Source organism: Balaenoptera musculus, chromosome 20, assembly GCF_009873245.2.
Source record: "Balaenoptera musculus isolate JJ_BM4_2016_0621 chromosome 20, mBalMus1.pri.v3, whole genome shotgun sequence".
In the NCBI taxonomy this organism is placed as follows: domain Eukaryota; kingdom Metazoa; phylum Chordata; class Mammalia; order Artiodactyla; family Balaenopteridae; genus Balaenoptera; species Balaenoptera musculus.
In genome coordinates, this window is record NC_045804.1 from 58,586,813 (window position 1) to 58,597,840 (window position 11,028).

Genomic DNA, 11,028 nt, shown 5'->3' on the forward strand with positions numbered 1-11,028 from the left:
CAGGCAGGCCGGCCCCCGGCCCCTCCGCTGCTCACCTGATGATTATGCACTGGTTCTGTTTGGCATCGAGCATTTTGGCGAAGGCGAGATTTGCAATTGCAAAGAGGTGCCTGGAGAGACAGACCACAGGCGTTCGGGCCAGGCCCTGCCGGTGCTCCCAAACCTCCCAGGGGACGGGCAGGGGGACATCTCTGCCTAGCCAAGCAGCCAATCCTGCTGTACCCCACCCTCGGGGAACGCTCCCCGAAAGGCTCCCCACCCGGGTCTGAGCCACAGTGGCCTCCAGCCCACCGGGGTCTGTGGCCAGGCTCAGGGAGAGGCTGCTGGGCTCCCCACCGCCATCCACCACCCACAGCTGAGGGGCAACCAGGGACTCGCCAAGCTCAGGCAGGAACCCAGGAGACCCCGGGGAGGTCCCCTCCCCCAGCCCTGGAGACACTCACGGGGAATTCTCGGCCAGCGCCCGCCCGCTGTACTGCTGCACCTGCTCCAGCCCGTAGATTCCAAACATCCGGTACGGGTTCACCGACACCAGGATGCTGCCGATGTACGTCTGCCGGGCAGACGGTGGCCTCAGGGCCCGTCTGTGTCCCTCCCTCCCCCACTCCTGGGAGCCGGGATCCCTGTTTCATGGGGACAGACGTCTGGCTGCCTGGCCCTGGTGTTTGCACCCTGGGCCCCGGACAGCTTGATGGGTCGTGTGCTCTGGTGGTGGAGTGTCAGGCACTGAACCAGGCTGAGGCTGGGAGGAGGGTGGAGCACGCAAAGCCCCAGAGCCACGATCCCACAAGGGTGCCTGCTTCCTTCATTCACAGTCCGGGCCCGCCCCCTGACCGTCCCCCCGGGCCCCAGGTGTATGGCTCCCAGGACTCTAGAAGTTTTACCCATCGGGCCCCTGCTGGGGGTCACACACTTCTGGGTTCCCTGTCTCCAGGCCTCTAAGACTCTACGTTTTAGGACTTTGGATTTTAGCGCTCCCAGCTCTTGAATGCTATGCTCAAATAGTAGAAACTCCAGGGTTCAAACCAGATGCCACGGGCTTCCCTGGTGGCGAAGTGGTTGAGAATCTGCCTGCTAATGCAGGGAACACGGGTTCAAGCCCTGGTCTGGGAAGATCCCACATGCCGCGGGGCAACTAGGCCCGTGAGCCACAACGACTGAGCCTGTGCGTCTGGAGCCTGTGCTCCGCAACAAGAGAGACCACGATAGTGAGAGGCCTGCGCACCGCGATGAAGAGTGGCCCCCGCTTGCAGCAACTAGAGAAAGCCCTCGCACAGAAACGAAGACCTAACACAGCCAAAATTAAATAAATTCATTAATCCACCAGATGCCACAAGTCTGGGGCGAGCAGGAGAAATCCATGCTTCCCACTGCAGCCCCAGGAGGCAGGGAGGCAGCTGCCCTCAGACCCAAGCCCAGGGAGGGGTCAGGCCCAGGCCTTACGTAGATGAGGTTCCGTTCAAATCTGGTCTTGAGGTTGGCCAGCACAGTGGTCTCCTGGAGGTCTCTGCGAGGAGATGGAGAGGGGCAGTCAGGGCCCACCTTCCCCTCAGGGTAGGGCCTTGGTCAGAAAAGCCTGCGTTCAAGTCCTGTCTCTGACACCAACCAACTGTGAGGCTTTGAGCAAGTTACTTAACCTCTCTGTGCCTCAGTTTTTCTATCCGTCTAATGGGTATGATAATCACTGTTCCCACCTCGCTGGGGTGGGGGATGCTCTCAGGTAGCAGACGTGAAGGCTGTCACTGTGATTGGATAATGACACTGACCAGCACGGCCCTCACATCTGAGGCACCTCCAATGTGCCAGCACCCTCACACCAACAGCCACCCCACAGCATCCTGTGGGCGACAAACTGAGGCAGAGAGGCTGAGTATTTGCCCAGGTCCCAGCTGGTAAGCGCCGGGGCTGGGGTCTGGACCCAGCCCATCTGAATTACTGGGCCTTTGTGACACTGCCTGAGCCTCGCTTAGCCGGGGAGGAAACAGGCTCTGAAAATGTTCCAGGAGATGAGGGGCACCCAGGTGGGAGGCGGTGACCACTCACTGACCCTGCCACCCCCACTCACTCCAGCTGCGTCATGTCCTCCACGCCGTCCTCCCGCTGCTGCTCGCGGAACCGTGTGGACGGCAGGTTGCGGATGGAGTGCATCTGGGGGAGACAGCCTGTCGTCAGCCAGCCGGAGAGTGCCCACGCGTGGCCCCCTGGCTTGGACATGGCCAGGACCCACTGCCGTGTGGAGGAGGGAGCCCTGAGGCCGGGCCGGCCAGGTCCTGTGGGCTGTCTGCCTCGGAACGCAACGCTTGACTCCCAGGGACCCGGCCAGTCTCGGCGCTACCCGTCTTCCCGAGGGCCCTGCCAGAGGCTGAGCACACACACGCCGGCACTGCTCCCTCTGCCTGGCCAGAAGGCCTCCCACCTCACGTTCTCCCAGGTTGACACCCTCCTCCAGGACGAACCCCAGGTCTGCCTGTGTGACAACTAGGAGAACATCCGCATCTGGTGCCTGGGGCCTCCAGAAGGACCAGGACTTCCGCGTTCGGTGCCGCACCCCGTGCCCCGTGCAGGGCAAACGCAGACCCACACACACAGACCCACAGGCAACGGCGCCTGCAGCCCAGGCGCTCCCACGCCCACCCGTGGTCTCGCACGGGGCTTGTGGACGTGCACGCTGGCCTGCGGTGCCTGCCTGGAAGCACACACACGTGCAGGCACGTGCTCTCAACGTCCCTTGGACAGGTTCTCATGTGACAGGTGTCCCCGCACCTGGGGGTCTCGAGACAAAAGTCCCGATGCCCCCTGTGGGCTGCAGGCCCACCACTGTGCCCTGGTAGTGTGTACACTTGACCCCGCAGATACCACGTCTGCCCGGGCCGTGGCGCACGCACTCACATGCTCTCCTCGTTGGGCTGTGGAGCGCCCGAGCACACGTCCCGGGCCCGCACGTGACCCGTGTGACTGCGAGCACACTTGTGAGCCCGCCTGTCCTGCCTCTCGGATCCAGCCTGCACCCCTCCCTGAGCGGAGAGGAAAGGGGACACCGGGAGGCAGCCCGCGTGCTAAGTAGAGCACAGCAGGTATCACCCCAGAGGCCCTGGCCTCCCGCCCACCCACCTGCCCATGTGCGCCAGTGGCCGCAAACCCTGAATAATTCAGCCACTCACGTATTCCAGGGTGAGGAGGGCCCACGCATCCTTGCCCCTCACCCCCGGGCGCTTCGCGCCCCGCTCCTTCAACGCTGCGGCCCACACGGCACGGGGCACCCGCCGTTGGGGCCAGGGCCCCCCCAGCAGCCAGGCCGCCCCGGTCGCCATTGATGGGCCTGCTGGCTGCCCGCTCCACGGGGCACCGTCTGCAGAGGCTGAGAAACGCCCGCCACCCCTGCGTGCCCCGCCCACCCCAGGCGTCCCGGGGGAGGCTCCAGTGACCACCCCCCTCCGCTGAGGGCCACCCGGCACCGGGCTCGTGTTCCGCCGCGAGCATGGCAGCCAGGCACGGGCTTGGCACCCCTCAGAAAGGCTGCCTGCCCCACACCCTACGGGGCCCAGACAGGCTCCTGGCTCAGCCGTGATCCACTGTGTGACCTTCTGGGTCTTAGCTTCCCCACTGTGCAGTAAAGAAGCTGGAAGGTTGGTTCCTGAGCCCTCACCTTTGGACAGTCCAGAGCCCTGCAGCCCGGGGGACTGCCCTTAGGCAGGAGCCCCAAAGAGACAGAAGACTCAGTTTGGGGGAGGGTCAGCAGCAGGCACGAGGAACAGCATGAACGTGAACATGGGGGTGAGACAGGATGGGTAGGCAGGGTCTGCAGTTTCGTACTCAGCCAAGATCCCTGCGGGGGGCTCAGGGTGGACGTGCCATCCAGATCGGACGAGGACAGGACTGCTTGGAGCCCAGGCTGGGACAAGATCGCTTCCTCCAAGTGCCTGGGAGCAGTTTCTGGCATCTCTGTCCTCTGCCTGCCTGTGCCGGGCATCCCCTTGTTCAATCCCCCAGAAGCTCTGGGAGGCTGTTCTCCCCAAGCTACAGATGGGAAGACTGAGGCCCAAGCAGGCAGCAGTTCGCCAAGGTCCCAATACTGTCTCCTGCCCTGTTTCCCAGGATGGAACCACAAGCCCTCCCTCTAACCTGTACCCCCATACCTTGTTCCACCAGCCTTTGCGGCCAACCTTTTCCCCGGAGCCCCCGTGGGGCAGGCAGGCAGCTCCAGGGCCCAGGCGGCAGGACGGGGGGCGAGCGTGTACTCGTGTGCAGGGTTGGTGGGCCTCCGCCGGCAGCCAGAGGCGGGACCAGAGCAGACTCCAGGCTCTCAGCCTGGGCCTGGGCTCTGGCTCCTGGATGGGAGGCTGCAGGGTAGCAGAACAAGCTCGCTGAAAAGAGCTCAGCTTTTGCACACGAGGCATGACCACAGCAAAACGCCCAGGGCTTGCCTGGAGCCATTCACCCGCCTTGGGCAAGGGTCCTGGGGCCCCAGAGGGCGCCAAGGGGGCTGGGGCCCTGGGCAGTGTCCCCCAGCGGCGCCATGGTGGCCACGTGGCCCTCATCTGCTCAGAGGTGGCCAGCGGGTAGGAGAAGCTGAGCCTCAGTGCTTTCCGCTCTGAGAGGAAATCCTTAGCGGGTGTCAGGGTCGGGCGTTCAGGCTCTGCCGGTGGCTGGGGGTCCTCCGGGCAGGCCTCTTCTTCAGGCTTCTTGAGGCTCGGGTTGGCCGATTTGGTCAGCTGTCCAGGCCCTGGGTCGTGGTGTCTACCCAGGAAGATACCAGTTGAGTCAGAGGCGGGATCTTCAGGCTGGGGAGCAGGGGATAGCCCTGGGCCCATGTGCTGGAGGAAGGGGTTTGGGGGTGCAGGGGGTGGCCTGGAGAAGCCACGGAGGCTGCCTGGGCCTCCCGGCCAGGGCGAGGGTGGCCGGTGGGTGTCAGGCATGTCCACGTCCCAGCTGGGGGCCAGCGGGGGCACTGTCCAGGGCGTCTCCGAGTCCTCGGGCTCGCGCTGGCTCTCGCGGTGCTCAGGAACAGGGGCAGCGGCAGCGGCAGCCGCCCGCCAAGACCCAGGGCCGGGTGGCAGGGGGAAAGGCTGGCGCGGCCGGGGCTTCACAGCCCTGGTGGGAGGCTCGCTGAGGCTGCGCCACGTGCGCGGGAGGCGCGAGGGCAGGTTGAGCGAGCGATTTTGCGGGCTGGGGCCCAGCAGAGGGGGTGGCGAGGGCGGCCGCGGGGAGCCCAGCATGGGCGACCGGGGTGCGCCCGGGCGCCCCGAGGCTCGGCGCGGGGACGGGGGCTCCCGCAGCGAGCGGGGACGGCAGGGCGGCGGCGAGAAGGGCGGCCGGAAGGGGCCGCGGCGGACGGAGGGCTGGGGCGACAAGGGCCCCAGGGGCGAGCGGGGCCCCAGGGGTGAGCGGTACCCCAGGCGGGGCGGGCTCCTCAGCGAGGGCCGGGGTGAGGGCCCGGGGAAGCCGAAGGCCGCGCCCCGCCGGCGGGAGCCCCTGAAAGAGAGCCAAGGTCCGGGGAAGGCCAGAGGGTCAGGGGGCCCCTCGGGGCTCACGGGCGGGGGCTCGGCCAAGGCCCACCAGCTGGCCTGGGGTGCGAGGGGCACGTGAGCCGGGGCGGCCCAAGGCGGCGGGTGCCGGCGGAGCGAGCCGTAGGGCGAGGCAGTTGGGGGCAGGCCCGGGGTCAGGCCGGCGGGGCCGGGGCCGGGGCCGGGGGCGGGGGCGGGGCCGGGGGCGCGCGGCGGGGTCGGAGGACGGCGGGAGTTGTTGTTGTTGCGCACGCGCGCCTGCGCCCTCCGCAGCACGATGGGCGTGCCGGGCCGGTCGGGGTCCATGCCGGCCAGCTTGTAGCCGAAGCGCTTGTAGGCCGCCTCCCTGACCGCCGGGCCTCGCGCCCGGGCCTTCTGGCTGCCCCTCAGCCGTGGGATGGGCTCCTTTTCCGACAGGGTCTTTTTGAGGAACCGCGCCAGCGAAGTGGCCGGGCGCGGCGCTGGGCGTCTGAAGTCCGAGCTGAAGCCCAGGCCCCGGTGGGCGCCGAAGGCCGAGAGGGCGCGCTGGAGGCGGCGCTGCCGCGGCGTGAGGAAGCCCCAGAAGGGGTGGCCGTAGGGCACCGGAGGCAGCGGCGGCATCTCATCCTCTTCTTCGTCTTCGTCTGTATCTCCCAAGGGCAGAGGGATGTCCAGGGAGGGCGGCAGGGGCACGTCCAACTTCTCCTTCCCAAACAGCTTCACTTGGGGCCGCGGGAAGAGGCGGAACCTGCGGATGAGGGACAACTTGGACCTGGCGGGCTTGTCCATGCCCTGCTGCTCGAAGAAGGCGGCGCTGGGCAGGCGGAAGGAGGTGCCCTGCCGCTCACCGCCCGCCTCCTCGGGCTCCTCCAGCTCCGCGATGTCGTCCATGGGGTGGGCGTACGGGTTGTGAGGCGACAGGATGGGCGGCGGCACCCACGGGTATGCGAAGGCCGACTGCTCCGGCGGAAGATAGGGCCCCTCGGGGGGGTAGATGGCCTGGTCCCCGCCACCATAGATGCCTTCGGCGTAGGGGACTCCGTGGGAGGCACCGTAGGGGACGCTGTAGGGCGGCGCGTAGGGATCCAGGTAGGGCGGCGCGTAGGGATCCAGGTAGGGCGGCGCGTAGGCGTCCAGGTAGGGCGCCCCGTAGGTATCCGGGTGGGGCGCCGTGTAGGTATCCGGGTAGGGCCCAGCATACGGGAGGTCGTAGGCGAGGTCGTAGGGCGGGTAGGGCGGGTAAAGCGCGTCGGCAGGGGTGTAGGAGTCCTGGTAGTAGCCGTGCGGTTGCGCCTCGCCGGCGTATGTGTCATAGTAGCCGTAGGGAGACGCGAACCCCGACGGGGGCGCGTAGGGGGGCTCGTAGTCGTCGTAGCCATAGCGGTAGCCGTGGTCGGAGTAGAAGGAGCCCCCGTAGTAGTCTGGGCCGTAGTAGTCGTAGGGGTTCTCGGGCGGGTATCCGTGCGGGTAGTCATAGGGCGGCCAGGCCGGGCCGTGGAGGCCGTAGGCGCCCCGGTAGGGCTCCTCCTCGTACTGGTACAGCGACTGCCGGTCGTAGTAGTCATCACCCTCGCGGTGGTAGTCGTAGTACTCGCCCAGGTCCTGGAAGCCCTCCAGCCCGTACAGCGACCTGCGGGAGCCCGAGTGCCGGAACGGGGCCTCGTCCTCGAAGGGCAGGAAGCCCATGGGCTCGCCCGACGCGTAGATGCTGTGGGCGCGCGGGAACCTGCGCAGGCGACCCCCGGGCTGCAGGATCTCGGCGCCCGACGGGAAGGGCAGCTTGCGCGAGCCCATGCGGGAGCCGGAGCGGTCCAGCCAGGCGTCCAGCGTGGCCTGCGCGCTGCCCGACTCCTTGGCCTTCTTGATGAGGAATTTCTTGGTGAGCCAGTTGATGGCCGTGGACGCCTTGCTGAGCGACTGGGCACGCGGGCGCAGGCGGCCGTAGCCGCGCCGGCCAGGGAAGCGGATCACCATGAAGGACGGCTTCTTGCCCTTCATGGCGCGCTTCTTCTTGCCCACGCGCATCTGCGTCATGAGCTTCGACGTGGACTTAAGCACCGTGCGCGCCTTCTTCTTGCGTTTGGTCTTCTGGGGTCCGGTGTGGAGGCCCCAGAAGAATGCCGACGCGCTCCGGAACTGCCCCTTCTTGGAGATCTTGGGCGTGCGGTCTCGGAAGCCCATGAACAGCCGCGACGTCCCCTTCAGGCTCCGCTTGGGCTTCTCCGGCTCCGGCGCCTTCTTCCCCTTCTTCCCTTTCTTGGCTTTCTTCTCATCCTCTTCTTCCTTCGCCATGGTGGCCACCTGCTCCCTGCCAGGCCGGCCGGTGTCACAAGCTCAGGGCCTTGGGGACACAGGGACCTGCTGAGTCTCCTGCCTGCGGCTGGACACGCAGCCTCCTCAGGCTCAGAGCAGCTGGGACTGGCCCGGTGGCCGGGGGAGGGACAGCCAAGCTCCTTCTGGCTGGGACCAGGCTTTCAGGAGGGCAGATCCATAATTCATATCCTCCTAGAGGCCCCGCCTAGAATTTCACCCGCGAGCCTGGTGGAAAGCACCTGGGTGTTGTTTATGGGAAGCAGGGGAGGCCTGGCAGGCCCATGCTGGGGAGACTGCGTTGGCCTTAGACTCTCCATGAGGACAACCGTGCCTCAACCCCAGTCAAGCCCTCCCTGAGCCTCCACCGGCTCACCCACCGAAGTGAGTGCTCGGGTCACTGGGCCCCAGAGAGGGGAAGCCACCTGCCCTAAACCACCCAGCACATCTGTCCTGGGCCACAAGTGGAGCAGCATCTCCTGAGCCAGGGTGGGACGTTCAAAGCCCACCAAGTCACCTTGGAGGGGAGGGAACCTGGGACCCTCCAGGTCCTGGGCAAGGGAGGAGGGGTAGTGGGCATGGCAGGTGCCTAGGGCTGCGGTCAGTGTAACCAGAGCTGGCCGGCCCTTGGGAGCGTGAATAATTTATCGGGGAGAACCAGGCTGCTGGCTCAGAAGGCAGGGCAAGAAGGGGGCTTCTCGGTTCCGGCAGGGCCAGGTAAGGCCATGTGCCTGGCGGGGGCAAGGGGTGCAGAGGAGCAGAAGCTCTGATCCCCAGCTCCGCTGCCGCCGGGCTGTGTGGGCTCAGGAACGCCCTTTGTCCGCTCTGGGCCTCAGTTTCCTCCTCTGTAGGGTGGGAGTGATAAGGCTGCCCTGTGTCCTTCACAGGGAGGAAGTGAGATGTGATGGAGCTGCTGGGCAGCACCCGTGGCTGGAGGTGCCACACGTGTGGCCCATGTCGGAGGCCCCTGCCTGGCCCTGCCTCTCCTCCCGGTTTCTGCCTCTGCTGAGATGGCCATGTGGTCCCTGCCCTCTCCGGGTGCAGCTGATTCCTCCAGGCTGGACGCCTGAACCAAGGCCCTGTGCCCACTGTCTGGCCGGTGACCAGTCCACTTTTAAAAATCTGCACTGGGACAGGCAGGGGCTGTGGCTAGTTAGACAAAGGGGGTGGGGGCGGGGCGGGGCAGGGGAGAACTTGGAGGCAGCAGCTCTGGGACCTGAGGCCTCTGAACTGCCTCCCCCCGCCCCTCCCCCTTTTCCTCCTCCTCTCCCTCTCTCTGCCCGGGGATCGGGGATCGAGGATCAGGACATACAGATCCCAGGGGGGCCGAAGACAGTTCTCCAACTAATGTCAGGCTCCCCACTCACTGAACTTCTGTTTAGCCTTCGGGCCCCAAAGCAAATTCCTTGGTCATTTAAGGTTGTGCACAGGAGACCCCAGAGCAGAGAGGTTCTGGCCCCGGTCCTGCCACTTGCCGACTGCGCCCGCAGCGGGCTTCGGAGCCTCGGCTTGCTCAGAGCGAGATGAGGACGAGAGGCTCTTCCCAGACAAGGGGGAGGAGCCGAGCGGTGGTCGTGTGAGCGGGTGACCCCCTCTGCCTCCTCACTTTCCTGCTCTGTCTCTGCCCCCCCCCCCGCAGGCTCACCAAAAGCCCGTTGGTGCCCAGCAATTCGGGGGGGGGGGGGGCTGCAGGTGCCCCCCAGGGAGTGGAAACCAGACAATCAGGCAGCTTCCGGGGGGCGGGGGCGCGTGGGAACTGGGCCCCCGCAGGACGGGGTCTCGAGGGGGCATCCACTTCCCATCACCCCCTCCGATTCTGCCTGCTCTCCTGCCTTGTTCTGGGCTGTGGGGCAGGGGGTTCACTCTTTCTGAGCCCAGAGATGCCGACACCACGCCCCCCACTGCCCCTCCTGGAGCTGGTTTCCAAATTGAGGCCTGGCCACTGTTATCTCGAGAGCCTCACAAGGGGCTGTGGGGTGGGAACTGTCATCTCCATTCTCCAGATGAGGAAACAGGCTCGGAGAGGTGAAGTGACTTGTTCAAGGTCAACCAGCTTGGGACAGTGGAACCAGGCTCCAACCCAGGCCTGCGTGGTCCGGAGCCACCTTTCTCGCTGGTGCTAGGCCTTCCTCGCCTCTGGGCTCCTGGGCACGTGGGCCGTCGTGTGGGAGGGGAACAGCTCTGGACACTGGCCAGAGGCAGGGGCTTAGCCGGGCTGACCCCAGAGTCTGGGCCTTCCAGGAGTTCTGGGGCAGAGGACCCTACTTGAGCCGCTGAGCAAGCCAGAGACCCTGGTGTGCTGGTGGAGGTCGCCCAGGCCGTGTCCCTGCTTGGGCCCCACCTGGACTCCTGGTCAGCCTGGCCCCTGTCCCTCAGGACAGCATGCACTGACTTGTCCGTTCATTCATTTGTTCAGAGCATCTGCTGGAAGCCTGCCATGAACCAGGCGCTGTCTAAGCACTGGGGACACAGCTAAGGAAACAGAAACCTGCCCTCGTGGTGCTCACATTCTGGGGGGCGGGGACTGGCAACAAACAAGGAGAGTGAGTGAAAGATACAACCGGTGGGATGGTGTGAGTGCTGGCATTGAAATAACGCAGGGACGCGGCATCAAGACTCGCATATACAGCACCGAACAGGGCCTGGGCGAGGTGCCCTGGAAGTGACACGGGGGCCAAGAGTTGCAGGAGGGGAGGGGGGGAGGCACAACGGTCCCGATGTGATGGAGGAACAGCAAGGCCAGGGTGACTGAGTGCAGTGAGGGGCGAAGGCGGGGGGTGGGGCAGAGGTCAGGGGTGAGGACTTGGCCACGGCCGTGGCAGAGAAGGGATGGAATTGGACCTCCTTGGTCTTCACAGGATCCCTCTCGCTGCCGCAGGAAGGACGGATGGCAGGGGCTGAGGGCAAAAGCGGTGGCTGTTGTGGGAGCTACCGTGGCGGTCCGGGCGAGCGACACTGGGGCCTGGGCCAGGCTGGGGCAGTGTGGTGGACAGAGTGCTGGGATGCTGGTGTATTTTGCAGGCAACTCACGAGTACCTGCACGGTTTCCTTACTGAAGCAGGCGGCAGAGTGGAGGCGGCCAGTGGAGATGAGGAAGGCCGTGGGTGGAGCTCTGCACGTGGTGGTCTCGGATGTCCGCCATCCAGGGAGTTGGCGGGACTTGCACAGCTGTCAGGGAGTCAGCGGCGTCTGGGTGGTGCTGAGGCCACGGTTCGGCAGGATGGCACCAGGGGCT

General features: G+C 66.0%; 1 protein-coding gene across 1 annotated transcript in view; it reads right to left on the reverse strand.

The window, feature by feature from the left end:
* The window catches only part of MYO15A (myosin XVA), a 50,281-nt gene extending 42,506 nt beyond the window's left edge, over positions 1-7,775 (reverse strand). The window contains exons 1-6 of the mRNA XM_036838184.1: positions 6,700-7,775; positions 4,137-6,579; positions 2,066-2,148; positions 1,444-1,507; positions 444-553; positions 36-110 (exon numbers count right to left, since the gene is read on the reverse strand). Coding sequence (XP_036694079.1) covers positions 36-110; positions 444-553; positions 1,444-1,507; positions 2,066-2,148; positions 4,137-6,579; positions 6,700-7,775 — 3,851 coding nt within the window. The remainder of the gene's footprint in view (positions 1-35; positions 111-443; positions 554-1,443; positions 1,508-2,065; positions 2,149-4,136; positions 6,580-6,699) is intronic.
* Between the last annotated feature and the right edge of the window lie 3,253 nt (positions 7,776-11,028).